Below are 21607 nucleotides of genomic sequence, written 5' to 3' on the forward strand. Positions count from 1 at the left end.
ATGGGAATTCTGATGCAGAGTTTAAGAAAATTCACTTTGTACACAGTATGTTGCTTGCTCGGAATGAGAGGGATCTCTCAATCATTGCAGTATCATTGCTCTTTGCACCACTTTAGTATAGCAACTGCACTTCGTGAAGACTGTTATTTTTTTATTCTTTTATGAAAACTCAAACACGAAAGGTATTAAAACCTATAATATTTAGAACCACGCGTGCTTTGAAAGTTGAAAAGATGAAAGAAGATCCTTGTTAACATTAGATTTGAATTCCTGAAGATTTTTATTTTCAAGAAATAACGCATGAATGGAAGTTGAAAGGATAAGTGAAGAAGAAAAATTGGTTCCATGAGTTTTAAGTTGGGAAATAAAATGATGCTGACTGGTTGCTGCATGTATTCGGACTGGTTTCGAAAAGAGAGAGAGAAGAAGAATTATAGAAGCCAATTCAGAAGAAGTATCCATGGAAGTATCTATAGAAAATGCATGCAAAGAGAGAGAGAGACTGCTACAGAGAAACTGATACTTTCGGGAGCACCGCTCCAGATGTGGGAATGTTATTCCATGGGAGGGTGGATTTGTACAGAGTGAGTAACTGTTTAGAAGAAAAGTGATGCCGAGATCAAAACAGAAAACGCAGTTTTTTAGATCCAGAGGAAGCAAATATTTGTGATATGTTATGCCAAGACAGAACAGAAGTCAGGGTAATCTCAGAGATATATGATCTTATATAGAAATCTGATTGCCATCGAAGGAAATATAGGAGAAGAATTCTTTATGCAAGATATAATAGCCAGGACTCAGTTTTAGAAGGATTGAAATTTACTAAGTTATCTTTACTCCGATGGTGAATTACCTGGAGATCAGCATTTAAGGAATTGATAGTGGATATTCGATAAGTTGAAGCTGTTTGTACGGGACATAATTTCTCAAACTGGAAGGTGGAATGCAATGTGCTATCATCAGCAAAACTCTTAACTATGATAGGATTTACTGTCAATGGAAGTAATTTAATATACTAAAGGAAAAAAAATTAGGAGAAAGAACTGAACCGTGAGGAAAACCAGCATTAGAGGAGAAGTTAGATAGCGAGCCATCCGCCATCACCCGCAGTGAGCAATCAGACAGAAAACTACTGGATACACAAGCATAGAAAACAATCGGCAATCCATAAGACGGAACCTTATTAATTAGAAGACCATTATGCCAAACACGATCAAAAGCCTTTGAAATGTCAAGAGCAACTGCGCGAGTTTCCCTAATGTCCACAGATGGGTTACATTGCCAAAATATCATCAGTGGATCGACACTGACAAAATCCATATTGGCAAACATTGATCAGATGGAAGGTTTCTAGATGGTTTAGCAGTTGGCGGTTAATCGATTTCTCCATTGCTTAAGAAAGAATAGAAGTAAGTGTAATGGAACGATAAATTGCATGAGAGGATTTGTCATCCTTTTTACGAACTGGCTGGATATCAGCAAATTTTCAAGCATAAGGAAAAACACCAGTGGAATAAGAAAGTGTAAAAAGCAACACAAAACAGAAGTAAGCTCAGGAGCACGTTGAAAAAAAGTGGAGAAATGCCATCAGGACCCGGAACTTTCTTGGTACCAAGACTGTTCATAATTCTTCTGACATCCTTGTGAACGAAAACCACAGCAGCAGGAATTGAATAGAGTGTACTAGGAATGGTAGGAGGTGGTTAAGAAGACGTCAATACAGGACGATCTTGGATCTTGGTTAGAAGAAAAGTAGGAAATCAACATTATATTTTAATAGAGGTGGGGAGTACGCGTGGGCCAAGGTTGCGGCCCGATGCTTTGGCAAGAGTCTGGAATGCTCCACTAACAATTGGACAGTAAGCAAGTTTTTTACCCTTAACCTGTTCAAAATCTAGTTTAGAATGAATAACAATTGGTTTACAATTGTTGGAAGCTTTGGTGTTGGCATAAAATGAACCTACAGATTTGGACGTAAGCCAATTGCGATGTGCAACATTCTTATCTTGAACAATCTTAGCTCTATTAGAAAACTAAGGTTTAGAAAAAAGGCAGAAATTTCAACCCTATCAGGATAAAAAAAATTTGTTTATTAGAGTCACCCGGAAAGTTATTTCATCTATCCATGTGTATTGTGTCTGTAAATTGCATGTGTTCTCTGGTCGAGTTGCTGCTTTGCTGGACGAAAAACCCCGGGTTCTGGGAAAAAAAATCTTACTAATCTTACTATCTACGCCTGAGACCGACTAACTAGGCACGGAGGGGGAAAAAAACCCATAAATATTCCTCGCGTCATCGACAAGATTCGAACCCGGGCCTTTTCCATCCGGTCTGGGTAGAACGGTGACGATACCACTGTGATAAAGCGCAGGCTCCTTATAAGGATAGGCTCACTGACACGATCTGAGAAAACATTGATTTCAGGAGATTTGAAACAGTAATCCAACCAAGGAAAAGCGGAACACAAATAATCTCATTTTGCATTCTTGTAATGCTAAAAAATACGAGATTGAGAATGGCCACGAGATAAAAGCAAAGAGACCATCACTAAGTTGTTCCAAGCTCATCTCCATTCAACGGATTATGCTGCTTGCCATGCTCCGGGCCTGCAGGACAGTGTCCTCTGCTGCTCTGCAGGTCCTTGCTGGAGTCTTACCACTAGACCTGCATGTCATCTTCAAAGGACTATGCTATCGTCTAAAGCACGGAGTTCCCAGCGAGATTCTCGGCATCTCATGCAACGTAACTGCTAACATCAAAGACGAGAAACGGAGAATCTGGAATGAACTTATCAGTGTGTGGCAATCACGATGGGATTCCAGTACTACTGGTCAAGTCACCCGCTCTTTTGTTCCTGCAGTTACCTTCCCTCTCAACAAGAACGTCCGCCAATGGTTTTCTCCCAGCCTAACAACATTGTATATACCTACCGGGCACGGCTCCATCAACTCCAAACTATTTCAATTTGGCTTGTCTGACACCAATCTCTGCTTGTGTGGTGCTGAGGAAACCTGGACGCATATTCTGTATCGCTGCAGCCTGTACCACGACGACAGATCTACAATCCAGGCTGTTGTCAGCAATTTCTCTGAAGGAAATGAAGTGGTGCTGACTGAAAATTCTCAATCGTTCTCAGCTCTACAACAATTCTGCTCTGCTGTTTTCACCAAAAGAAAGCAACTCTTCTTAAGTTTATCAACATATCAACAACAAGGAACCAACCCAACACCTGCAATGTCTATCGATATTTCTTAAAACTGATATCGCCTGCCATCTACTTTTTTTTTTTTTTTTAAGCTGGTACCCCAGTTTGGGCAGCTGTGGATACAGGATTAGCTAACACCCATTGGTATAGCACTACCTCCAGTGGGTGCGGTTTTCCTTCTTCATAGGACAGAAAAAGACTGCTGTCTTGTGGTTTCTGTGCCAAAATTAATACTTCTGATTAGTTGCGTGATGTGATTTGCTGTGTGAACATGTTAGATGTTTATTACACTTACAACATTGAAATTAACACGATTATATGTATATATTATTATATGTATCATTGTATATACATGTATATATCTATGTATGTACATAGCGGATTTGCCAGTTTCTGGCTAGGGGCCGCTTGTTGTTTTTGTTAATAAAGAATCACTAAGTTGTGATCTGAGGTGCTCAGAGAGGACCACTCACCTCGCTGTGTACTTGGAAGGGTTATACGTGGGAAAAAGATCAAGATCATTGTCTGTGTGTCAACGATTGTTAGGTATTCTGGTAGGTAAATGAACAATCTGTGCAAGATCATTAGTAATTGATCATAATCATCATGATCATAGATGATCTCAAATCCTCAGTATCTCGATCAGCTGTGTCCGTGTGACTAGAAGATGGAAGTCATGTGGACTTGTGAACATTAAAACCACTAAAGAAAATAATCATCTCACTGTTTAGAAAGTTGGACTGGAGAGGGTCAAGTTTCAAAGGTACAAAGCGGAAGAGTTCCAAGTGATTAGTGCAGTTGGGAAATTGATAAAGGCAACAGATGAATTTGATAGCAAAATGAGATAGAGACATTTTAAGCCAGAGAAGATCGAAAAGAGGTGATTCCATATTACTAAGTCTTTGACAGCGAACGTCAGAGTGGACGTATGCACGAGTACCATCTTTGAAGCAAAAGGAATCATACAGCGAATAATTGGGACAAGTGATTGAGCAGTGATTGAATCAACCGATAATTGGGATTCTGTCAAAGAAAAGTAAGTGGGGCTTAGTAGACTGTAAGTGGGTCTGCGCGGGTAGCACAGTGGTATCATCACCATCTTCCCCACACTGGCTGGAAAAGGCCCGGGGTCGAATTCCATCGATGACGCGAGGAACTTTAATGGGCTTTTTTTTACTCCGTGGCTGAGTTAGTCGGTCTGAAGCGTAGATAGCAAGGTTTTTCTCCAGGAAACTGAGGTTTTCTGTCCAGCAAAACAAGTTGTTTTTTTGGTTTTTTTTTTTTTTTTTTAGGAGCATTAGCAACTAAGGCCATGTTGCTCTGGGGGTATGCGGTGGTCATTCCCTGACCTTTCCGCATCCTCCGTATTTGGTGGTCACGGGCTCGAACCCCGGTCTAATTAAGAAACGTGTGCTACGCACTGCTGCTCCTGCCCACCTGGCTACGGAGGCGCCCAGCAAAACAGACAAATCGACCAAAGAATACACGCAATTAACAGACATTATATCACGTCTTCTGACCAAACTCAGGTTCTTAGCACTACCTTGCAGGCAAGTAAAACTATACATAACCTCCAACAATATTTGACTTCCATCGGACTACAGATTAATCAAGCAAAGACAGCTCAAATGTCCTTCACCTGGAAGAAGTCACGCAATGACATTAATCTCACCATCAATGGATCACCCATTCAGAAAGTTAAAACACACAAGGATCTGAGATTAGTATGTGATGAGGGGCTGACATTCCAGGCTCACCTCCTGAAGACAAAAACCAAAATGTACTCCGCTATGTGGGCGATCCGCCAGGAACTAACGGGAATTAATGACGCCGACCTGGTAAAGAAATATATTGTCCGATGTGTCTATCCCATACCTCTCTATGCCGCAACCATTTGATCCTCTGCTCCCACAGCAAGGGCTCAGGTTTACATAAATCTGGAAGTCACCCCGTTGAAACAACAGATTGTGGCAGCAAACCTTCTTACACTTGCCAGACTAATCACAAGACGACTCGACGCCCCTGACATTACTGATCTAATAAAAAACTCCCCGCATTGCCGGAAGGAATCAAATGGACCCAAGGCTCCCACTCAGAATCAGTTTCAACAACCTGAAAGAATTGAGACGCATGTTCCCAGGAAACACGGTAGATTTGATGAACAATCTAGCCATCGACCTGGATAGATCTGCGAGCAGCATATATACAGACATCAGAAGCTAAAGGACACATATGCAAACGTACACTTATGAGACGCCACGAAGGAAAATGCCACCACAATGCATCCCGTTAAAGATAGGTGAAAAGAAAAAAAATGAAGCCATCACTGGTCCTCTCTCTTAGAATCTACTACTCCAAAGATGCCTGGCTGTGAGCACTATTACAGTCAAGATTGAAGAGATACCACGTGCAACAACCGGTGAAGGACGGCCTCATTTCTCTATATTTTGTACATTTCTCTCATGGTTTTGTAATTTATAGCACTTTTGAGAAAATAATATCCTATAATTCTTTCAATTATGTAAAATAATAAACACTGTAAGTTCTGTACCTTTCGGGTTAAGCATACATGTGCCCCATGTAACCGCCGGACACATGTCCCTGTCTTAACCGCTGTATGTAAATATCACCCCCCCCCCTAGCTTCCTGCTGTCCAGGGAGTGGCTCTTCGGCAGAGCAATAAACAGATTTAATAAAATAAATAAATAATAAACATAAGACACACAGCACGGCATATGAATTTAAATATTCGGGTGGCCTAATATAATAGTTTGGGTTTAGTTGGTCAGACTGTAAGTGGAAATGAACGTCATTGATATTGGAACTGAGGTCACGTATATTTATGAAATGAACGAGGAAATGTTTGAGAGGTTTAGATATTTTCTTAGATACGTTTATATATTAGTTTGACTATTCGTGATGTATTCAGTAATAAGAAAAGGTGGGGAGGATATGTATGAAGTAATAAAATTTTTGGGTCTGGCGTACACACACACAGCAAGAATATACTCAGCTCGTTGACATAATGTGGCCTCGACAACGCCCCTCGCGTACACACTACTCGGACTTCCTCCAGTCACTGTCAGAGTAGAGGGAACGACATTATACTCTAGTAGCTAGAGTCCATTGGATGCCTCCGGATGCTTACTAGAGAGTTATCAATACGTTCGCTCCTGTGGACTATCTAGCAGTCGACCTACGACCACCGTTTTAGAGCTGTACGTTTGAAATGTAAGGAAGATTGGATCTCGACATGATTCTCGTCATCTCAACATCTTTCCTGGTTCATCTCAAAAGACATCAATCATACTGTATGATGGAAGAGATGGGTGATTGCCAGAGCTTTGCTCTGGAGACTAGACATGGGTTTCACCACTTCTAGCCTCCAATTAGCTTAGTATACTAGATGTGACCACCCAAATGTGTAGGGTGGTAATGTCCAGGATGTTAAGTGCCGTATTTCTGGATTTGCACATGGGTGTTATACCCTGGGTTACTAACAGTCGCACCATCGTGCAGGTCCAAGTAGAGGATTTGATTGTCGCGGATCAACCGGGCTTCGCTGAAATTCTATCCACTTGATTGAAGTGTCACCCGAATATCAGTTCCATCAGCGTTTCAGACTCCAAAGGCGCAAGCGCAGCTTGTCATCCCTGAGAGAATGTTTGTGACAGCCTGAAGGAACAAATGTTATGAAGAGAATTGTTAATTGATTATACGCCTTCTATAGGCTTTTTCATCAATAAACTTCTTGTAATCTGCATCTATCTTCTGTACGTTGTCGAGCATTTCCATTGTCAGGAATCTGTTGAGACTTTTCTGAGTCTCGATTGGCACAGTTGCCAAAAACTACGCGTATTTATTCTCGCTGTCATTTTTATTGTTGCGAGTAAGTATGCTTTCTTTTTATTTAAAAGTACATCAAAATGTAGGATAAGCGCTAATTTTTGATTGAATATTTCGCGGAGAACGGGTTGAAAAACGCTGCTATAACAAAAATGATCATATCAAATTTCGAAAAGTGCGCGCGCGATGTGTTTCTGGAGAATTAAAAGTTGAATGCAAAATGTATCGCATGTACTCTCTTTACATTCGTACAGCTTCGCAAAATCATCACCGATGAAATCACCTTGTTGTTTTTGCGCTACAAAAAAATCAATCAGTCAATCTTTCAACCTGAATGCAAACATGCATTAGTGCATGGAAGCATCCTGGTTTAACACTAACGAAAAAGTTTAATGCCATGTCATCAGCGGGAAAAATAATGGTGACTGTTTTCTGATACTGCCATTGCGTTTTCATATAATTTCAAAAGTCTGGAGGTATTGTGAATGCTGCATCGTATTGTACAGTTCTGAAAGAATTAATTAACTCAATTCGCAGAAATTAATTCTTAAATGAAGAATATGATTTAAATAGCCATATATTTTTGTATCTATGCGCCTCGATAAGTTAAAATATCGTTAAAATGTAAAGAAAAGAAATAATCACTAAAATACTTACCTGTCGCAGTGTAAACTAAGGATTAAAACGGCCGACATTATAGCAAGGGGTGTCACAATCATTCAAAGCTCTGAAAAATGAAAAATTAATTAATATAAATTAGATTTGTGTGACAAACAGCACTTCAGCATAAAATGAAAAAAATCTACATTTACAACAGAATGTTGTCTCTGGATATTCTATTTCTCTATTTCAAGCAATATGCAGAGGGAAATGAGGTTGTTTTGTTTTGTAGTGAAATGAGGTTGAAATGAGAAATGAGGTTGTTTTTGAAATGAGGTTGTTTTGTAGAGACAGATGGAAGAAAGCAAGCTTAGCTTATGCATTAGTAGAGGCATATGATGCAAGAAAGCAAGTTCATACAGATCAGCCAAAAAAAAAAAACCCTTCCCGTTTCACCCATCCATTCACTCCAAAAGTTTGTCTAGTTCAGCCTTGAATTTATTTAAGCTGTCATCTTCCACAATGACATATGGAAGCTTGTTCCATCAATCAACCACCCGTTGGCTAAAGGCAAACTTCCGCACATCTATTCTACAATTGTCTTTCCTCAATTTGAATTTATGCCCCCTCAGGTTCGTAATGTGAGCAAGAGGAAGAATCCCATCAGAATTGAGCCTGCTCAACCCATTCAAGGCCTTATACACCTCAATCAGATCAACTCGCAGGTGCCTAGTCTTCAGACGCTGCAATTTGCAGAACTTAAGCCTATCTTGGTAACAGCAATCCTTTGTTCCACTCACTAATCTCGTTGCACTTCGCTGTACTCGTAGTAGCTCAACATCTTTCCTAAAATGAGGCTTCCAAACCTGTATGCAGTACTCAAGGTGTGGCCTGACCATTGCCTTATACAAGGGGATAATCACTTCCTTATCCCTGCTAGAAAAAATCCTATATATCATTGACAAGACCCTATGAGCCTGTCTGCACTGCTCAGAAAACTTCATATCTGACTGCACAATTACCCCAAGCTCTTTTTCATTCTCCACTACCCTGAGTGTAGTACAGCACAGTTATTATTTTCTGAGAGTTTCAGTCTCTATCAAACGATCACGTTTGTCACTGGAGTCCTTGAAAATAAACAGGAAGCTCAAAATGGAAAGAGTGTTCGGAAATATTGATACCGCTCGCATGCTGTTACTGCATGCATTTATCATTAGTTCCTTCGCATTAAATATATATCGAAATTCTAAATACGCCATTTCTTTATATTTCTGGATGGTCGTAGCACGCGATGCAATTACTGTACTATTGTCTGGCTGTTCTATTAAACTTATGGAAACAGTTTGCTAGTTAGATCCATCCAGACAATTGCGACAGCGAAGACAGAATTAGAAAAAAAAATTTCAACTTTTATCGATACTTTTATACTAAATTTCTTAAGCCGTAGGGTTACTTCTTCAGCTAAACCTACAAGATCAAGAAACATGACTAAATTTAATTTATTTGCAATAGTTAATGAACTTTAAAAGCTGGTTGTTTTTACTGAATTTCATCTTACATTTTACTAAAAAGAAATTAAAATAATGAAAGTTTTATTGTGGGTTGACATTCAATGTGCAGCATGGTCGATTCCTATCATATTGTGATGTAACCGCTAATATAAAAATATTAATTTTATTAAAACTTGGCTGTTCTATAACGGCGATGAAGAATATCTTTGTAAATAAATCACTTAAAATCTTCAGTGAAAGGGAGGAACTCCATCAGTCCTCAACAGGGCAGGAATTAATTTTTGTTGTATCCTCACCTGAACATGAATGTTGGTAATGTTGTGTCTTTTCCTACTGAACTTGAATGTTGGTAATGCTACCCGGGGACCAGATAGGCACTGAATATTCCAGTAGTTCCTGCAATTCAGTCAAAATTGAATTGCAGGAAGTTTTATTTTAGTCAGCGAGTTATAAATTACTGGAATAAATTGCATACATGGGTGTAGAGGCTGACAGTTTGGGGAAATTCAAAGGTCAGATGGATAATTACCTACGGGAGGAGGGAAACGCATAGGTTGTCTATTTCCTTTTCTTTTATTATGATTTTATTTTATTTGTTTTTTGTTATTTTATTTTATTTGTTTTTGTTATTTTATTTTATTATTATTATTTTTTGGCTGGTGCAGCATAAGCCATAGGCTTCCTTGCACCATGTGGTCATTGCTAATAATTCTTCCTAATACTTCATAGGAAGAATCAGAGTAACGGAGGATAGCAGCGATACCTTTTTCTTAAGGTGGCGCCGAGTATAGTCGCATTGTCAAACTGAAAATCTTCACTAATTTCTACCAACTTGTAGGCCGGTCTGTAAATTTGTGCAATGTGAGCACTTAAAGAATCATTAGAGGCGAACAGAATCCCCAAATCTCTTTGCTTAGAAACCCGATGTATAATAAAGTTATTTACAGTGTATTTATGATACTAGAAAAATAAACGCACAAGGCGTAGTAAACTACGAATTCGAAATTCACTGTAGAACTGCCAGTGTATATACACAATATTTTTTTCGTAGTAGTGAACTACAACAGTAGTGTAGAAGGCATCGATTTAATTGCATTTCGTATTGTGACTACCTTCACAATGAGTTACCATGATATTGCACTACCTCGAATAAGTAATGCTTCACCAATGAAGAAGACAATTGTTACTTATTCTCGGAGGATACCACCACGCAGATGCCACCGTTTCAAGGCTTATTTGTATATGTGTGGGATAATAGCTCTATTATCCACTTTTCCCTGTTGGACTTAGAAAAGCAAAAGAGTAGAGGGAAAATAATAGGACCGGAAGAAGAAAAGAAACGGTGTAAAAGAATAAAAGGGACAGTAACTCCTTCAACTCACACCACTCATAAACTCCTCAAATAGGTTATGCTTCACCAGTAGGGAAGACTGTTACCTATTCTCGGAAACTCCGGGCAGAGTCAGGCTCCTCCTGGTGACCGTTTCAAGGCTTATTGAAACGGTCACCAGGAGGATAGGTACCCCGGTGTTGCAATCATTCCAACCCAGTTGTGAAGTATTATTCTACAATATGAGAGATGCCAAATGGCGTACATAGTAATAGTACTAGAAAAATAAACGCACAAGGCGTAATAAACTACGAATTTGAAATTCACTATAGAACTTCCATTGTATATACACAATCTTTTGTTCGTAGTAGTGAACTACAATTGTATTGTGCTTTTTACTACTGTGGTAGTGTAAAAGACAAATCGATGCCTTTTACACTACCGATATAAAAGTTCTAATAGTTAACTTGTAGTTCTAATAGTGAACTACAGCAATAGTGTGCTTTTACACTACCGATATAAAAGTTCTAATAGTTAACTTGTAGTTCTAATAGTGAACTACAGCAATAGTGTGCTTTTACACTACTGTTGTAGTTCACTACTGCGAACAAAGTATTGTGTATATAGATTGTCAGTTCTATAGTGAATTTCAAATTCGCAGTTTATGAAGCATTTATTTTTCTGGTACTATTACCGTGTATAACATTTGTCATCTCTCATATTGTGGAATTATACTTCGCAACTTGGTTGGCATGATTGTAACACTGGGGTCCTACCCGCCCACCGAGGATAGGCCAATACGCGTTGAAACAGTCATCAGGAGGAGCCTGATGCTGCCGGGAGTTTCCGAGAATAAGTAACAACAGGCTTCCCTACTGGTGAAGCATAGCCCATTTAAGGAGTTACTGTCCCTGTCATTCTTCTACATCGTTTCTTTTCTTCTTCCGTTCCTATTACTTTCCCTCTACTTTTTTGCTTTTCTAAGTCTGATAGGGACAAGTGGATAATAGAGCTATTATCCCACACATATACAAATAAGCCTTGAAACGGTGGCATCTGCGTGGTGGTATCCTCGGAGATTTTTTTTTTTTTTTTTATGTAAACCCCAAAAACGAGAGGTATTAGAACCTATAGCACTTAGTACCGTGCTTGGGTTGGAGGTTGAGAAGACGAAAGAAGATATTTCTGGACATTGGACTTGAACTTCTGTAGACTGTAATTTTTAGGAAATACGTATGAAGGAAGGTAGTTCCAGAAAACGGCAGTTGAATGAATAAACGAGGAAGATGAAAAGTTGGTTCTGTGAGTTTGAAGTTGGACAGTAAATGGATGTTGGCTGGTGGAGGCACGTGTTCGGACTGTTTTGAAAGATAGAGCGGGAATTATAGAAGCCAATTCAGAAGAACAGTGCCCATGGAAGTATCTGTAGAAGAGGCATGCAGCAGAAACAGTGCATCTATGAGACAGCGAGTGGAGAGACTCTGTTAAAGATGAATCATTAATTAACCTAACTGCCTCTTCTGAATGGAATCAAGAAGCCTGAGAGAGGTTTCGGGGGCACCACCCCAGATGTGGGAACAATATCCCATGGCAGGGCGGATTTGCGATTTATACAGAGTGAGTAGTCGTTTGGAAGAAAAGTAACGCTGAGAGCGAAAGAGAAAACCAAGCTTTTTTAGATGCAGGAAGCAATATTTGTAATGTGCTTGTGCCAAGACAGATTAGAAGTCAGGGTAATCCCCAAAAGAGATATATCATTTTGCCTAGAAATCGGAGTGTCACTAAAGATAAGCATAGGAGCAGAAGAATCCTTTTTGCGAGATATAAGACAAGACTGAGTTTTAGAAGGGTTGAAATCAACTAAGTTGTCTTTGCCCCACTGAAGAATTACCTAAAGATCGGCATTTAAGTAATTAGTAGCAGATTTTCGAGAAGTTGAAGCTGATTGAGCAGGGCAAGATTTCTCAAAATGGAAAGTGGAATGCAATGTGCTATCATCGGCAAAACTATGGATAGGATTTCCAGTCAATGGAAGAAGGTCGTTAATACACAAGAGGAAAAGAGTGGGGGAAAGAACTGAACCTTGGGGGACACCGGCATTAGTCGAGAAGTTAGAAGACAGAGAGCCATCTACCATCACCCTCAGTGAGCGATCAGAGAGAAAACTGGATAACCAATTACTAAAAACAGTTGGCAAACCATAAGATGGAAGCTTGTTTAGAAGACCTTTATGCCAAACACGATCGAAAGCCTTTGAGATGTCAAGAGCAACTACTTGTGTTTCACCGAACCTTTCCATTGAATTAGTCCATAAATGGGTAACATAAGCCAGAATATCACCAGTGGATAGACACTGACGGAATCCATACTGGCGATCGTTGATCAGACGGAAGGTTTCTAGGTAGTTTTAGAGTTGGCGGTTAATTGATTTCTCCATTACTTTAGAAAGAGTAGAAGTAATTGCAATGGGACGATGATTGGATGGGAGGGATTTGTCACCCTTTTTAGGAACTAGTGAATATGAACAAATTTCCAAGCAGAAGGAAAAACACCTTTGGAATAAGAAAGTGAAAAAAGGCGGCAAAGAATAGGAGTAAGTTCAGGAGCACAGGTTTTGAGAACAAGTGGAGAAATACCATCGGGACCTGGAGCTTTCTTAGCATCAAGATTCGTCAAAATCCTTCTGACATCCTTTTGACGGAAGACCACAGGAGGCATTGAATGGAGCGTGTTGGGAATGGTGGGAGGTGTTTTACCAAGATCATTAATACATGAGTTGGAAGAAAAATGGGATGCAAGCAGGTCAGCTTTATCCTTGGCTGAACTGACAACAGAACCATCTGGTTTGGACAGAGGTGGAAGCAGAAATAGGCAAAAGTTGCGGTCAATAGCTTTGGCAAGAGACCAGAACGCTCGGCTACCATTAGGGCAAGAAGCAAGTTTTCTGCTCTTAGTCCGTTCAAACTCTAGTTTGGACTGATTAATAACTGCTTTACAATTGTTGCGAGCTTTGGTGTAGACAGAAAATGAAACTGAAGAATTAGAAAGTAGCCAATTACGATATGCAACATCCTTCTCTTGAACAGCCTTAGCACATTTATTGGAAAATAAGTAACAATAGTCGTCTTCATTGGTGAAGCATTACTTATTCGAGGTAGAGCAATATCATGGTAACTTGTTGTAAAGGTAGTCACAATACGAGATACAATTAAATCGATGCCCTTTATATTACTGTTGTAGTTCACTACTACGAACAAAATATTGTGTATATTCACTAGCAGTTCTATAGTATATTTATAATAAACGTTTTTCCTATAAGGATGGGCAAACATCGCAGTTTTTGTTAAGTGACGACCAATCAAGCAGCAGCAGCAGTTGAGACAAGAAACATACAGGGTCATGAAGAGACGCAAAATTTTAAATGTCTGTATTTAAATTTTCATCTACTGCGCTGGCATTAGTGAGTTTGGTGCCATTAATTTTTTTAGTAATGCACCGTAGCAGGAAAATTCGGTACAAAAAATGGAATACATCACCAGCGGCGCAATTTTGTTTTCAGTGAAAAGGTTTTATCAAACTAGCAGTCATGTTACGGTGGAGCGTACGTTTAGAGTGAGATTTGGTTGCCGAAAAGGTCTAGAAAGATCAACAACTTCGATGTTAGTAAAGAAATTTGATCAATCCAGTTCTATGGTAATAATAATTATAATAATTATTATAATTCACATTACCTTCACTGATAGAAGTCCAGTCGCCGACAGAAGTGGAAGACGGCACGCGAAAACTGTCTTTTCATACACGATGTGGTAGTAATCAATGTGCTATCATTGGAGGTAAACAACGGTTTTATCAATATTTGAGTATGTATGTGTCTCACTGGCGTCATTATCTCTGTTGGGTCTGAAATTCGATTTCGTTACATCTCCGCAATTTTGCCGCGCCGTCTAGTTGTCCTAAAACTATGAACATATTACCCCGTAAAAAAAAAAAAAAAAAACAATTATCTTTATTTTATATATGATTTGTTATTTTATTTATTTTTAGACATACAGGTTTGTTTGGAGAATTGGTAATAATCTTTCTATATTGCGTGCTCATGCCCCCAGTTTTGTTGTTGACTATATAAATTAGAGTGAGGGAAATAAATATACAGTCATCAAAAAACACGCAACAATTTTAAATGTCTATATATTTTGATGTATGTATCAGTATTAGTGAGTTTGGTGGCATTAAGCACATAGAATACGTATTTTATTATATTTTTTTTTTATTACCAGTTGGTGATGCACTGTGACAGGAAATTTCGGTAAGCAAGAGCTCAGCTGGGCTTACTGAGCGGATTATTGTTATAGTAGGGTTTTGGGAGCATCAGCGACTAAATTTTCTGTTTGCTTTACGAAAAACCCGAGTTGCCTGGAGAAAAAGCCATGCTATTCTCGCCTGAGACCGACTAACTCAGCACGTTAGTCGTTGTGAAAAAGGCCCATAAATTCCTCTCCTCATCAAGGGGCTCGAACTCGGGTCTTTTCCAGCCGGTGTGGGCAGGACGGCAATCCTGTAACTGTGCTACCCACGAGGATCTGAGCGGATTGATTTTCTGTAATGAAAAGGTTTTATCAAACTAACAGTTACGTTAGTTTGATAAAACATTTTCGGTAACAGTCATGTTACCGTGCAGCGTAAATTCAAAAGTGAGACTTGATTGCTGAAAAGGTCCAGAAAGATCAGAAATTTCGAGGTTAGTAACGAAATTTTATCAGTCTTATTCTATGGTAATAATAATTATAATAATTACTAGGGGGCCTTTGCCCCCTGGTCGCTTCGCTTGCCAACCCCCCAGCCAATATCAAATATACGAAATAAATGTCTTAACCTGCTCGGCATCATTACTGAAGCCGCTTCGGAAAAAGTTTCCTTCACATGATCGACCGATTTGCTTACACCTGCCTCTCGAATGGCTTCTTGAAAAGTCTCGTACACTATTCCGTTCACAGTTCTCACGTCTTCGAAACACCTTAGGCTTAGATGTTTCGCTTCGCGTAGCAATAATTTCGAATGAAACCCCGACATCTTGCTGTGAGATGCTGTTCAACCGAGAGACCACTTTACACACATTTTTACGTCGACGCCATTTATTTCCCGTTTTGTCTCACGTAAAATGTAGAGATATGACGGAGTAATCTTCTACATCCCTCTCGTAATTATACTAACATTATAACGCACTGATCGAAATCTAATCAGGAAATCGCTTATGTAATTATTTACCTGCGCATTTGTAGTGACTTAATCCCGGCCCACTTGCACGCATCACTCACATCCCTCTTCTCCCATTGGCGCGAATAAATATCACCCGGAGGAAAACTTTTTTAATATATAGAGAGATTATTTAATAATCTCCGGAGTAACCCCTATCCTTATCTCTAGATGTGCGTGTGTGTGTTCATGGTCCAATTTGCAAGTAGTGCGGGCTGAAAATTCCTGAATAATTCATGGGGGAAACCCTACTCCCTTCACCTGAGATTGACTAACTACAACCTCGATTGAAGCAGACTTCAGAAAATTCCTCCAATCCTCGACAAGACTTGAACTAGTTCCCAAGCCATTTAGTTTAATTAAGCAGTGCATGAAATAACCACTTAAAAGTGGTTATTTCATGCACTGCTTAAGGTGACAAAACGTGTAGTGGGTAGAATGACACAGGTAAAGCGAAACCATTTTTATTTTAGGTGCGGAAATAGAAGAAAATTTAGCATCCAAAGCACTCATTTTGAAGACTCGATGTTAACTTTTTTTGGCATTTAGCTCTGTTTTTTGCTGATAAGGTATAGGCCTCTTCCATCTTAAAACTGATCAGAATGAGATGATTAAGGCTGAATATTTTTAGGTAATTGTTCAAAATTTGGTTGAAAATTTTTGACGCCAGTTCTCAGTACAGAATGAAGATGCTCGTCTGTTATTCTGTTTCTTTTTCAATTCCTACTATTAGTTCACACGCTCCCTATATATATTTATATATCTTGTTCAAATTTTCAATCGTTAATAAAATACTTTTTATTCATCCACTCAAGTTCAAATAAATTTTTTTAAACTTGTAGTGGATGACACTTGATGTTAATACAGTTTTTTCAAATATTAATTCATTAATTAAATTTAATTAATTAATTTTAGTTTTATATGGGAGAAAAAATTTCTCTTATATAAGATATTTAGCAGGATATAAATTTAGGAATAAATACCGTCAGTGGCGAAGCGTGTAGATCGCTGGAAAAAAATTTCTTTTTCAGATTCTTTTTTCATTCTGGGTAAAATGGAAAATGAAACATGTGAATAAAAATAATAGTCCAACACCATATATAGAAAGGAAAATTGCTTTCTATTTTGCCACTTAATATTGTGATTCTGTCATATGTATATTAATTGTAATTATTTAATAAAAAGTAACTAAAATAAAATTTTTCTTTGTTGACCTAAGTAGGAATTGACAAATCTTCAGATGTCTTGTAGAATTAAAGTACTGTAGTTTATTTTCGCAGTCAATATACAGATACCCCTCGTATAACAGGGTAGTCAGGTTCCTATAAAATCTCGTGATCACAAGAACATAATTACAAAAAGGGTGATTACGTTCCAAACGCTGACAAAAATACACCATTCCAGATTTCGTGTATTTTCTGCTCTCTTTAAAAAAAATCATTTTTCTGGGTTGTTTTTGCTTTTGCTTGATAGATCTTTGTAAATTTAATTGTATGGAACTAAGTATTTTTGAAGCTCCCTTTTGAACTTTGTGCTCCTTTCAGTCGAAGATTCTGCATCCAAAAAATAATATTCTAATTGCTCGGCTAACTTTCTGCCTTCCCATATACTTTTTAGTGTAAAATTTGGGACTTCAGAATTTATCTGCGCTTTCATCCTCTAAATTTATTTGATTTGCCTCCAATACCAATTTCGCCAAATTCGCTTCGCCAGCCTCTTTTTCTATCAATAATTCTTCAGTAATCATACTTTTTTTTTTTTTTAGGAGCATCGGCGACTAAGGCCATGTTGCTCTGTGTATATTGTATATAAATTGCGTGTGTTCCGGGGTCGATTTTCTATTTTGCTGGACGAAAAACCCGAGTTTCCGGGAGAAGAAACCATGCTAACCTCGCCTGAGACCGAGTAACTCAGCCACGTTGTGAAAAAGACCCATAAAAATTCCTACATCATCGACGGGATTCGAACTTAGGTCGTTTCCACCCGGTGTGGGGAGGAGGGCAATTCTATCAACTGTGCTACCCACGAGGGCTTCAGTAGTCATATCAAAATCTCCCCCTCCTATCGACTTGGCAATTTCTTGACTGATACGTTTTCTGTGTGTTTTGTTGTTTTCTTAATTCTTTTTGTAACTCAGAACAGTTCGCTCTTCGCCACACTTCTTTATGTTGATCAAAGATTTATGCTTGTTATTATTGTTATTTGGTTTTTTTTAGGAACATTAGCAACTAAGGCCATATTGCTCCGGGATATGCGGTGGTCATTCCCTGACCTTTCCGCATCCTCCGTATTTGGTGGTGACGGGCTCGAACCCCGGTCTAATCAAGAAGCGTTTGCTACGCACTGCTGCTCCTTCCCACCTGGCTACGGAGGCGCCGATTTATGCTTGTAATGAAAATATCGTTTTAAATTATTCTTTGAAAACTCAGTCTCCTTACGTACCAAACACACTGATTTTTCGTGGTAATCAATGAAGAAATAGTCTTCAGTCCACCTTTGATCAAAAACACGACACTTCAAATTGATTTTCCTCTTTTGGAACATTTTTAAGGATGATTTTTTTAATTCAATACAAATTCATAATAATTCAATACAATTAACAAGTTATATCAAAATAGTAGAATTTTACGATATGAAAAGATTGATATGAACATAACTGTATTTAGCGTACATATGACGGCACTGAACCATATGCACACGTTTGATACAGTCTAGCTCGGCCAAACCAAAAACCAAACTATTAGTTTTAGGCCACTCGAATAATTAAATTCATCTGCCGTGCATTGTGTGTTCTCTCTGTAAATTGCGTGTGTTGTCTGGTTGATTTGCCTATTTTGCTGACGAAAAACCCGAGTTACCGGGGAATAAACCTTGCTATCTACGCCTGAGTCCGACTAACTCAGCCACGGAATGAAAGTCGAGCTCGACGCTTTCATGGCTGTACACGCAGTGGGATGACTCTCTAAAACGCTGTTTTAGTTCACTTTCCGCGCGGGCCGTATAAAAATTAATTGCGGGCCGAATCGGGCCGTAAGTTGGGCGCCACTGGTGTAGACTGTCAGCAATTGCACGAATCGACATTCCAGCAATATGACCTCCAACAACTCCCGTAATAATACCCCTCTAAAAATCACTGAGCTCTATCTACTGTACGTGCCATGACGAGAAAGAGTAACTTGTATGTCTCATAAGCCTCTTTTATAGACCGGCAGTCTATTCGACCTTTCAGGATATAAGGAGAATCCTCTTATCCAGGGAGATCCAATAGACTGCGAAAACAGGATGTTCAGATACTTTATGGAGGGTAGTTTCAACAAGTTTCTTCTCAACCATCAACCCACGCATGATACTAAGTACTATAGGTTCTAATACCTTTCGTGTTTGGGGTTTTCTTAAAGAAAAATGTTTTTTTTTTTTTTTTGCATTGATTATTGCATATAGCCCAAATCTCTGTAATCCTAATAAAGTGGCCCAGCAGTGTATCCTTTTGAATGTATTGAATTTATTAAAAACAAAGAATCTGCAGCATATGATTTTTCCTCAGAAACCGTATTAGCCCTTACGTGTACGTGCACGCAAGCGCTAATAGGGTTTCAGAGTAAAAAATAAATGTGCTGTTTTTACTCAGGCGGGACCACTGAGCCAGAAGTTTATTAATCACTTCGACTATGAATATAATTGTTAATCATATTTAGAGTCACGTAGGCTTGAACTACTGTCCACTTAAACGCGTGTGCTGATATATTTCGTGCTTAACCACTCATTTGATGTCTGTGCGTGCTACTGACTTGGAATTAACCATTCCTAACCCGAGAAATGATCACCTTTCTGAATAAATTGAAATGCAAAGTGAAAGTGAGCACAAGAAACGACCGGGTATGCATAAAATTTTGACTGATAGGAGTCGCACACCGTGAGACGGTTGGTTATGTTATCCACCATCAGACCCAAGAGAATTTCAGTTTGGGGTTACAAGCAGCAACAGTCAAATCTATAAGTGTTTTCCACGACACATGGAGAGCTGCATGTCATGCATTTTCGTGGAAGAGATGCAGCCCACAAACTGTTGGCAGCAAAAAAAGAAAAAAAAAAAAAAAAAAAGAAGCACACTATCGATTGGCATGATAGAAAGCACACCGAACCTGGACTGCTGACTAATGGAAATCGGCCCTGTGGAGCAAAAAGTAACGCTACTTTCCTTCCAGTCTGATGGATGTAACAAGCTATTTCAAATAAAACCTGAACCACAATTATGGACTTCTAGCCTTCGTAAAAATAGAAAAGAAGAAGTAATCTCAGCCAGAACTCGTATAGGTCACACTCACCTCACACATCTCTATCGCTTACAGGAAACGATTCTCCGCAGTATGCACACTGCGGAGGATCGTTTCCTGCAAGCAGATTGAGACGAACGACTTTTAGTTTCATTTCAGATCTACAACTTCTCTCTCTCTGAATAGCATAATAGGTAAAGAAGCAAATCTCTCTGAATTCTTTTTCTTCTTAAAACATAAAAATGTATGACCGTTTCTAACTGCTGCTCAAGCAGTTTATATAGAAAATCAATTGATTTGGGAGGCGCAATATGACCAAAATAGCCCTTTCGCCAGAAAACACCACCACCACCACCATCACCACAACATCGCTGGTCGCAGTGCTTGGAATGATGAATTCTGCGTAATTCTGTTTTCCTCCTGCATTCAGACAGTTTATGGAAGGCAGCCCTTACCCCACCCACCAACACGACAACACTCCATTTCACCAAGTAAGGATTGTGCATGCGTGGATTGAAAAAAAGCAGCATCGGAATATTATGGTAGCCAGCACAGAATCTCCACCTCAACCTAGTTGACTATCTTTGGGATGAACTGTAACAAAAATTAGGCAAAGCCAGGCCAGCCGTTTTTCATTAGGGGAACTCACGAATGTTTTAAAGGAATGAAACACAGTACCACCAACTTTCTGCCAGAAATTAATAGAAAGTCTTTCTCAACGCATTGAAGCAATCATTACAAGAAAATGTGGTCCAACACATTAAATTTTGTGAATTAGTTATAAGCAAAACACATGTGACGTGTTTTGCTTATAACTACAAGTGCCCCATGATTTCTGATAGGTTAATTAATATGAAATACATTGTAACATTGTATTATAATAGAAACATTTTTAAAATTGATTAATTAAAATGAAAGTATTTTAGTATGTTAATCGCTATACTAGCATTTTTTTGCTGTCCTGGGAAGAATCATGTTTGAATGATCGGACTTAATAATAATAATTAGAATAAACTAAGATAATCGTAAGAAGAGTAGAACCGGAACACCTGTAGACACCTAGTCGAATCCATACCTCTCTAGATTGTCTCTGTCATTGCCGCTTATAATGAACCTCTTCTTCTTCTAGTCACATAGCTCCCTGAGGAGCTATTGTGGCCACCAACAAATTCCTTCAACTGCATCGATCGTGTGCTATACGAGCAGCATCGCAAAGTGTCATGCCCAGAAGTTCACTGATCCTATCCTTCCACCTAGTTGCAGGTCTTCCTCTGCACCTCTTCCCCTCGGTTTTTCCTTCCATTATATTCTTCAACAGAAAGTTTTCCCTTCTTACTATATGACCAAAAAACTTGAGTTTTCTTTTGTTGATGCTATGAAGAAGAATTTTAGGCCTGCCAATTTTATTCAATACCTACTCATTTGTTCTTTGATCCATGTAAGAAATACGCAGTATTCTCCTGTAATACCACATTTCAAATGCCTCAATTTTCTTCCTGTCAACTCTTTTCAGATTCCATCCTTCACATCCATAAGTGGCAACTGGAAAAATTAACGAATCAATGATTCTCAGTTTCATTTTTAGGGG

At 38.9% G+C, this 21607-nt stretch overlaps 1 protein-coding gene across 1 annotated transcript in view; it reads right to left on the reverse strand.

Annotated features, from left to right (window-relative positions):
- The window catches only part of LOC150088709 (glycine receptor subunit alpha-2-like), a 69972-nt gene extending 62194 nt beyond the window's left edge, over nucleotides 1–7778 (reverse strand). The window contains exon 1 of the mRNA XM_090370289.1: nucleotides 7709–7778. Within this exon, the coding sequence (XP_090226415.1) occupies nucleotides 7709–7770 (62 nt within the window). The 5' untranslated portion in view covers nucleotides 7771–7778. The remainder of the gene's footprint in view (nucleotides 1–7708) is intronic.
- Between the last annotated feature and the right edge of the window lie 13829 nt (nucleotides 7779–21607).

The sequence above is a fragment of the Mastigoproctus giganteus genome, chromosome 3, assembly GCF_048544385.1.
Source record: "Mastigoproctus giganteus isolate SK-2022 chromosome 3, ASM4854438v1, whole genome shotgun sequence".
Lineage (NCBI taxonomy): Eukaryota > Metazoa > Arthropoda > Arachnida > Uropygi > Thelyphonidae > Mastigoproctus > Mastigoproctus giganteus.